The sequence below is a fragment of the Notothenia coriiceps genome, unplaced genomic scaffold (genome assembly GCF_000735185.1).
Source record: "Notothenia coriiceps isolate Sejong01 unplaced genomic scaffold, NC01 NC01_scaffold00037244, whole genome shotgun sequence".
In the NCBI taxonomy this organism is placed as follows: domain Eukaryota; kingdom Metazoa; phylum Chordata; class Actinopteri; order Perciformes; family Nototheniidae; genus Notothenia; species Notothenia coriiceps.
In genome coordinates this window covers 27,235,557-27,245,309 of record NW_011369945.1, presented here as the reverse complement: position 1 = coordinate 27,245,309, position 9,753 = coordinate 27,235,557, and the positions used below count along the sequence as shown (strand labels likewise).

Here is a 9,753-nt window from a genome sequence, read left to right as displayed (position 1 = left end):
CAGCCACGGACATTGCCGTTGGAAAGCGCTGGAGACGCTGTAGTACATATGCCAGGCCTGTAGATGGTGCTGTTCTCACAGAATCAGCCCATGATGCAAAGACAGTGTTAAATTGAACGAAATGAGGAATGGCTAAAATGCATGATCTGTTTGGTATTTTGAAAAATAAAAAGTATAAATATGCCTTATATAGGTATGGTCCTACACTATATTATTCAAATATAGCATGATAGGTCCACTTTAAGTATCGTAACTGTAATCAATAACTGAACGACGTAAAGAGACGCACTGTCGGTATTGGAGACTTTCTCGTAAGATTGAACGACTTTTGGAGGTTCTGCTGTGAGCTGATTTTAATGGCAAAGACTTGTCAACATTGGCCTAGGGTTATTGTTGGATTTTTGAAAGGATCTTGCCCTCTTCTCCAAGGTTAACAACCCCAGATAGCCCCAGATAATTATAGTGAAAATACCCGTAGTTGCAGCCCCTATTCTCAAGACCCAGTAGTAGATGACTGTTCTGTTCTTTCATCTACGATTACGACATGATTCCTGTCCTGATTCCTTAAATCGCTGTGGGTCCTTTCAGTCCAACACATTCACTGGCACGGCATAAAGTATAAAAAGGGAAAAATATATCTGGCGGTAATGATGTAACACGGCTCCAAGATGAAGTTGTGAAATCGTTTTTAGAAACTAAAACTCCCCAGGATTGCGAGGGGGAAAACCAAGAAGCAAAGCGGCGGCATTTCTGGCATTTAACACCGCAGTGTGGTGGTCCTCAACTTCTGCTAAACCGGTTGGTACTATCCAACCTTTTCTACTCTCCTCCATTACATCAGAGGAGGCAAAGAAGCCAAGACGCCTTTTGAAAAACAACCGGCCAACGGGAGTGCAAGCTTGCAGAAGCTCTGATTCGCTCACAGTTTGGACCACTTAGCTGCAGAGAGAAAGGTGCTGTGGAAGACTTTACCCGCATGGATGACTCTCTGTTAGGGACGCTGTATCACAGAGTGGAAAGAGAGGGTGATGCACTATGCAGGGGTAACAGGAATGCCACTAAGAATTGCCATTGTGGGATCGTTTCCGACTATTTGCAGCCCGAAAATAGTCAGGGTGGACTCCGCTATTATGCAATTACACTGTATCACGGAGGGAAAAGGTGACGTGAGACGGATGAAATGTTCTCAAACGGAGAATGTTGCCAGCCTCTTTCCTTTCACGTGTGAATGTGCGTGGGGACTTCAGACATGTAGTCCAACAGGTTTTTGCAAAGGAAGATAAGCTGTTCACTTTGTCGTAGTTTGTGTCATCTTTTTATCCTTGTTTAAAACTGGTCTGGTTACGAAGCAATCTCGGTTCAACTCAAGGTTCCCCAGAGGCTCTCAGTCCACTTTATTTTCTAATTTCCAGCCCTGAGAGTCTATTACTCTTCAGGTTGCACGTACCAATTATTGATTTAATCTACAGATTAATTATATGATTGATTGGTTTCTTTATAAAGTATCCCGGAGTTGTTTTGTCCAACTGTATACCTACCAATTTAAATTGGATTGAGGATATTTAGGGCGACTGTGGCTGTGAGGGAATGTGTGTCTTTCCACCAGAAGGTTGTTGGTTCGATCCCAGCCCGTGCACTCAACATGTTGATGTGTCCTTGGGCAAGATACTGAACCCTGAGGTGCTCCCGATGGCCGTGTGTGTGTGTGTGTGTGTGTGTGTGTGTGTGTGTGTGTATCAGTATAGTTGCCGTTTAACCAACATCTTTTCAATGCTCGATTAACAGCGATCAAACCAGCCTTTTTGATGAGATAAGATAAGATGTACTTTATTAATTCCAATTTGGGACATTGTTTTGTTGCAGCAGCATAAAACAAAACAAGGCATTGCACATAATAACAAATAGAAAGAGTAGAAATGAACAATTCTAAAATATAAACATCTCACAAAGAAATAGAAATAAAGCATCTAAAATGTACAGAATCTATAAACTGTCTGATAAATAAAAACACTATTGAAAGGCCAATTTTCTGTTAACACAATAGAGTGGTGCAGTGACAAGTCCTAAAACCCGGAAGTGAGTCAGCATTTCACCACTTCCTGTTCCCTCGTCTCAGAGCCAATGGGATTTCTCCGTAGGATTTTGGAAAATATCTGGACATAAGGGTTGCGCTCCAATAGTCCATTTATCTTAGGAACCTTCCTAACCAAGTGAAATGACCCGGAAGTCCCTCAGTGGCAGCCATGATAAGTGCCGTTCGATTTCTCCAGATGATAGGAAAGGAGGTTTCAAACTTCCTTTATAACCTCCTTTAGCTTAGGAACCACTGGACCTCCCTAACCGAAAGGAGAGGAGAAAATGCTGCCCCACAATGCCTTGCAGCCGCAGCATTTGCGTCACACAACAGTCGGCCATTCACGGAAACAAACGATTATGACGGAGAAATTATATCATGAAAGTTACGGTGCTTATTAAGCATTTTAAAACGTATGTGGTAAGTTGCCAAAGTGTTTTGTTTTGAACGTTCATCAGTATTATAATCAAAAAGAGAAATATGAACGTTAGTTTTTACTGAAATTATCAAATAAAGTCAACATTTCACAGTCTTGTGGGGTTTGTTCAACTTTTAAAAGATAATGGTGATGTACACAGTGATAGATGTTAAGGACTAACGTTTATAATAAATACATCTGTATTGATTTTAAGATATTTTCATACAATCATACGTATTGGGATCATTTGTATTAATGTGGACCGGAGGGAGAGGGTGACGAGCAGAAATTTCCCTNAAAGACTGTGTTAAATTGAGCGAAATGAGGAATGGCTAAAATGCATGATCTGTTTGGTATTTTGAAAAATAAAAAGTATAAATATGCCTTATATAGGTATGGTCCTACACTATATTATTCAAATATAGCATGATAGGTCCACTTTAAGAAGAGAGCCTTATCAATACTGGCAAAAACCTTGCAGGCCTCAAGTCAAGCATTGGTGTGTTTCTGTGTATGTTTTACCGATGTATATTCACACACTGAAAGAAAACAGCTTCCAAAACACTAAAATAGATACATATTGTAAACTACATTAAAGTGGCAGTTCCTAAATGAGATGTATCTAAATATTGTTTATTTCTAGGTACAAGTCTAGTCCTTATATGTAACTTGCATATGTAAAAACCAAAACGATTTAAATATGTATTTTTAATTTATTCTTCGGTCAAGTTGGAATATTTCAATTGTGACAAGTAATTGCCCTTAAAAATGTAACGAATATTATGATAACGCTTTTATTCAAATAAAAAAGGTAATTTTAGGGTCATGAACTCCTGATTATGTTCCAATATTTCCAATTTTTTTCAGAAATAATTCAGTTTTTTTCCTGAAAAGACAGGGATATGTAACTTTGAGTGATGCCTTTAAAGCGTTTAAAACTGATACTTTCTGCAGGTGTTGTGCAGCACAACGGCTAGTTCTGCCATTGCTGCACTTTCTCCAGGTGGCGTGCTCATGCAGGCAGTAACACAGCAGGCCATCAATCGTAAGTGTGTTGTCCGATAACAGTACATTATAACTATTTATTGTGAAAGTTGTAGCACATGTGTCAGGTAGCTTCAATAAGCCTTCAACGCATCTGCAGAGATAAAGGGAGGGATTTAAATATCTGTGTTTCAGAGTGGTTCATTGATTATCCATAGATTCGTCACTACTGCTGACACCTTAATCCATCCTGACAAACGTTTATTTTAAGCTTGGAGTACTTGGTTTTGTCTTCTCAATTAATATCTTTATCATTTCTTTTTCAGAGATGGTACCCACTGATGTTCAAGGAGAGCTGAAGCATCTTTACGCGGCTGCTGGAGAGTTGCTGAGACACTTCTGGTCCTGTTTTCCTGTAAACACACCGTTTTTAGAGGAAAAGGTGACTAATAATAACTTTAAGGAAGTATGAAAAAAATGGTGGGGGAGAAACATTACATCTGTTCGCAAAATCAAAGTGTTATACAGTTTTGTGCATGGAGTAAAAGTGCATAGAAATAAGTACCGTAATTTTCGGACTATAAGCCGCACCTGAATATAAGCCGCATCAGCGGCATACCACTCTCGGTTCCACTTTTACTTTTGCGCGCTACCTGTCTCACTCTTTTCCGGCCTCCAGCTTTTCCTGCTGGAACCCGCCGCTTAAAGGTAGGGGTCCGCGGACCGGCCATAGAGCCCATAGAGTTAAAGGTGTTGGCCGTTAGCTGTAGAAATCCATAGATTAGCCGCACCGTTATATAAACCGCAGCGTCGAAAAATAGGGAAAAAGGCGCGGCTTATAGTCCGAAAATTACGGTATATACATTGCTTCACGGTTTAAAAAAATACACCTGCCCATAACAGTGAAGCCATATAATGCTAATGAATGTATTCTACTCCTTAAACTTATTCATGTTTTAGTGCTGACACATGTTTTAGTGCTTTCTGACAATATCCTTCATGTCATGTATATATATACTTATTATAATGGTATTTATAGACATTTGTTTTTACTTAGAAATGTTATATCACACTCCTACATGAAAGTTTAGATTTTTCGGCTCTGTTCATTTGTCTGTCCGCGAGCAAACAGAAAATGAGTTTCTTTCCTTCAGATTTGTTCTCATCATGTCTCACTCTTTATATAGGTGACGAAAATGAAGTCAAACCTGGAGAGATTTCAGGTGTCCAAGCTTTGTCCTTTTCAGGAGAAGGTTCAGCGTCAGTACTTAAGTGCAAATGTAAGTCTCTAAACTATTCATGATAACACAATGTCTTATATACCGGGTGACACTTGTATTAAATGGCTTTGACGTCCCCACAGCTCACAGGACATTTGGAGCAGATGTTGCAGACAGCCTATAGCAAGTTCCACGTCTGGCAAACCCGTCGCATGCTGAGGAAAACCTGAGGTCTGATGATTTGTCAAAGAGAGGACATTAAAGACATTATAGAATTTGGACAAATGACGAGGAAGGTTCTCGCGACAGCCTGATTGGACGAGATCCACAGGGGCTACATGAGGATATACATGGATGCTGCTACATCCCAGACAGTTCTTCAGAGACTAACTGCCGCTCAGTCACCAATGACTGTTATTAGTTTCTTTCCCTTTTTTTTGTTCTCTCAATGGTTGAGAGATTGGTGCCGGTATCGGTTAAATGGGACTTTAGTAGTGGTGTAATGTGACCAAATTTCAAATGGAGAATCATAAAGGAACTCAGGAAGACAGGCTGATGTGTGAAATGCAAGCAGACGACTGCCAACATGAGTTTTATCTGTGCACAGAGCAGAGAAAGAGACAAACAAGGAGCAAATCTGAGCACTGGTTTAACTTGTGGAACAAAGTTCCAGATAATCTGAAGTGAGCATAGCAATAATGTGATGACATTTCACACTGAGTGCATTAGTGTGTGTGCTTGTTTGTGGCTCTAATCACACTGTCACTGGTTTGTAATGTCTGCACCTTCTGTCTGCACTGAAGACGAAAATGTCACTGAAATAAAGTGAGAATGTGATCATTCGACTGTCTTTTGAAACTACAGTATTTCATTTATCAGAGTCTGTCTCAGTTATTTTCTAAACTACATAAGAGATAGAGGTTTATTTTTCTAAATGTGTAGCTTTAGCTGCTTTTAGAGAGTATGGAGATTGTTTCATTGTGACCAGTGGTGGAAAGTAACTCAGTACATTTACTTAAGTCATATTTTTTTGACATTTGTACTTGAGTATTTCCATTCAATGTTTTACTCTAGATTTATGTTAACACTCACGTTTAGTAGTTACTTTGTACATCAAAAACACAAATATGCTGATATGGTATAAAGCAACGGGACATTGTGCATAAGGAGATCATTTTGAGATTAATGGATTTGTATGCATGGTCCTTGTCCAATAAAGAAATACATATGAGTAAAAATAATAATATGAGCTAAAAAAAGAATGTAAAATTAAATCAGAATCAGAAACAGGTCTATTGCCAGGTGGGTTTACACAGGAATTTGCCTTGGTGTACATGGTGCATACTTTAACATAGAACTATGTTTATGTAAAGAAAGATAAATGGTAAGAAAAGTACCAACAAAATAAAACGATTATTACTATATTTACATGAACTATAGATATACCCGTACAAATACCGAAAGGGATAAAATACTGCTTATTTTAGTAAAAAAAAAAATTACTTTCACTTTTAATGGAGTATTTTAAGATTTGTACTTTGTACTTCTCAACAATGGTTGTGATAAAGCCTCCAGCAGGAAGTCACCAGCTGAGCCGGGACAGGTCGCCTGGCTGCGGACACAGGCGTGAGACTCACCGCTGTCTTTCCACAGAAAAAAGTGAAGAAACCCAGCATTGTGACGGGATTTTGGTGTGGATCTGTAGACGGAAACACTGCTGTTTCTTCTGACATTTGGTGAGTTTTTAATGACAAAACCATACGTGGTCCCTACATCACTATCTTAGCCAGCTAGCATGTTTGCTAACTTGTTATTGTAAATACAGAGGCGAGTTAGCGCACTGAACAGTCTTCAGATGTATTTTACTTTGAAGAAACCTTTATTTATACCTAACAAAGCCATGTCGTTCTTATAATATTGTGTTATGTATTTCTGGGTCCATTAGTTTGATGGTAACGTTAGCATTAGTGTCAGCAGATATGTCTCGTGATGCATGGCAGACAGACGACCCTTTTTAGTTTCGGAAAGCAACTGAATGAATTGTAGACATTTTATTAACAACTACCATAAGGGGCCCGACAGTGATTGACTTAATTAGTTTCACTCACTTACACTAAGGTATACTGGATTAAAGTAAGGGTTAATAGAAAGTAGATGTACTTTACTTAAGTACACTTTTGAGGGACTTGGACTTTACTTGAGTATTTCAATGTTTTGCTACTTTCTACCTCTACCCCACTACAATTCAGAGGTAAATTGTGTACTTTTACTTCACTACATTCATTTAATAAAATGTAATTACTTTGCTGATTTGTATTAAATATGTGAAAAATAATCAACCCTTAAATAAGACTTTAGTTACATCTGGAGCAAAATTCACAAGTTACCCTGCAGTATACAAAGTCATTCAAACTAGCTGCTCCTTTACCAGATTTAATAACACTTGGATGCATCAATATTTATAATCAAAACATATAATATATATTATTATATTATGTTATTCTGAAATGGGCTGGTCTGCACTATGAGTACTTTTACTTTTGGAACTTTAAGTATATTTTGATACCAATACTTTTGTACTTTAACGATTTGATTGCAGGACTTTGACTTGTAAAAGAGTATTTCTACACTCTGGTAGTTCTAAGTAAGTAAACATTTGTTAACCGTTATAGTTAACACATTAAAGGTACTTTCCTTGGGTTTTTACCATAGGATTTGTAGGCTACTTCTAATCAGTGTTGGATTAGGTACTCAGATCCCTAATAACGAGCAAAAGAAGCAATACAGTTAACAACATCTCTGTCTCTGATTAAGACCCCGTTTACATGGAGACGGTTCGTGTTGTATCTTTCTCTTTCGTATAGTCATTTTGAGTCAAGGACTGAGCCGGTATGAATTTACATTTTCCTTAGGTCTGATCAGCACATCTTTAACCATAAATACCTTCATGTAGCAGACATTAGAGTGTTAACAAATACAGAGACAGAGTTCAGAGGTGACTGTTTCTTCTCACCTTCTTTTGAAATATTTATCAACATAAATGCTCTGGAGCAATTATGTTCTGTCCTTTTGTTTTCTACGTGTTTTTTTAAATGTAGAAAACACACTGATGGTTTTTACAGTTATTCAAATGATCTGCAGTTTTTGTTCTGCTTCCTCATATGTTGGATTTAAAAGTAAATCAAAGCCAAACTACATTGTGTTGGATTTTGAGCTGAATGGCGCCCTGGTAAAAAACAATTCTTTCAAAATTAACTGAGACTTCCAGGACAGCAGATATTTGAACAACAGTTTTGCTGCACGAGAGATGATAACATGTTTTTACCAGAATGGAGACGGTGTAAAGTGAAGTCATGACTGGTCAATTTGAGAAAGTAGGTGCACCGCTGAAAGTCATATGATGTGACGCAGCTGAGGGCCGAGGTATGCAAGGGAGCAGAGCAGTGACTTCTGAAGCAGCCCACATTTGTCATACTTTTCTGTCTTATTGTCTCCCAGTTGTAAAGGATCAGCAGTGAAGATGCCTCTGATACCAGTTGTACCAGAGAACCACAGTCATGTCCTGGCAGAGTTTGACTGCCTCGATCCGCTTCTGTCTGCTCTCCGTTTAGACTCTGGCAGGCTAAAGGTAGGTTTTACCATCACATGTCTGAGTTTTATGGTAAAATCACACATAATCAATATTAACGGCTCTTATACCATAACCTTGAGTATCTGCCAATACTGAATGGCATCTGAAACAGTCTCTTTCCTTCTCCTAAACAAGTATTGGGAGTTCTTAATATATTTGTAGGGATACACTTTTTTGGGTTTACCTTTTTTATAATTGATTTATAGTGGTTTATTATTCATTATCATACATTAAAAACCCAACATCCCTTAACAGACCTTGAGGGCAGAAGAATATTTAGAGGATTGAAAACGTCAGATTGGCTTTTGAGAAGTGACTACAGACGGTCCACACAGCGGCATGCATTGAAAGCTTCACCATTCACTCTGAATGAGGTGACGTCACTTTTCGCCAAACTGCATTGTGGGAAGCGACGCAGAGCTTTGCTGGCGTGGCCAAGCCATGGGCGTGGCTCGCTGCAGAAGTTGAGCAATGTTCAACTTTTGAAGCCTCGGCAGAATCGTCAGCCAATCGAATCATATGCCAGTACAAGCTCTAGCCAATCAAACCGCTGCTTGTGTGTCAGGGGCGGGAGATTCATGTGATTGGTTGTTGGTTGAGTTTCAGACACGCCCGCCGGCAAGCTTCAACGCACGCCGCCGTGTGGACGGGCCATAAAGGCCCATAGAATCATTCTGAGGCTCTCGCTCTGCTGGTGTTTGGAACCAGATGGTTCATAAAGTGACCTAAGTGTTTTTAATCCCTACATTAAAAATGCTGTAATGTTTCTATGTCCATGCAGCAAATGTAAGCTAATTGGTTGATTTGATAAAGACGGTTTATCTTGAGTATCTACTGTCCAGGGTGTGTCAAGGTGACTCTATTGACCTTACATTAAGCTGAGTGTTTTGGTCATTCGGTGTGTGTGTGTATGCATTAGTGTGTAGGATTCTTGACGTGTGACTTGTGACAGAACAAGCATTATAACATGCTGAGACCAAGCCTGAAAATTGCACTTGTTCATACCTCATATGTTTTCAAATGGGTTACATGAAAAAACTAAAATATATGAGCAGAGGTGGACAATGCTCCAAAAACGGCACCATGCTCTCTCTCTCTCCCTCTCACACACACTCACTGAGCGAGTGTGTTCTTCCTCAGTAATCTGATACTGGGAAAGGGTAATTAAATAGCAGAAGCCTGTGGGTATGAAAAGTGAGATGGAGGCTGGGAGGAGGAACGAGGGAAGGAGGAAAAGACAGACAGAGTGCAAAGTGAGGGGGTGAAAAATACTTCACGCATGTCTGTGAAAGCTTGACACCAACAGAGTGAGGAAAAGTGTGGAATGTATCTCTCTTTCCGTCCAACACACACACACACACACACACACACACACACACACACACACACACACACACACACACACACACACACACACACACACACA

The 9,753-nt window shown here is 39.3% G+C and overlaps 2 protein-coding genes across 2 annotated transcripts in view; both read left to right on the top strand.

The window, feature by feature from the left end:
• gtf2h1 (general transcription factor IIH, polypeptide 1) overlaps positions 1 to 5,313 on the top strand; it is a 14,486-nt gene extending 9,173 nt beyond the window's left edge. Inside the window, exons 12-15 of the mRNA XM_010794095.1 lie at positions 3,447 to 3,537; positions 3,803 to 3,918; positions 4,664 to 4,756; positions 4,840 to 5,313. Coding sequence (XP_010792397.1) covers positions 3,447 to 3,537; positions 3,803 to 3,918; positions 4,664 to 4,756; positions 4,840 to 4,926 — 387 coding nt within the window. The 3' untranslated portion in view covers positions 4,927 to 5,313. The remainder of the gene's footprint in view (positions 1 to 3,446; positions 3,538 to 3,802; positions 3,919 to 4,663; positions 4,757 to 4,839) is intronic.
• A 959-nt stretch (positions 5,314 to 6,272) lies between these two features.
• Positions 6,273 to 9,753, top strand: part of LOC104965495 (Hermansky-Pudlak syndrome 5 protein) — an 11,930-nt gene continuing 8,449 nt past the window's right edge. Inside the window, exons 1-2 of the mRNA XM_010794448.1 lie at positions 6,273 to 6,432; positions 8,195 to 8,324. Of these exons, the coding sequence (XP_010792750.1) occupies positions 8,217 to 8,324 (108 nt within the window). The 5' untranslated portion in view covers positions 6,273 to 6,432; positions 8,195 to 8,216. The remainder of the gene's footprint in view (positions 6,433 to 8,194; positions 8,325 to 9,753) is intronic.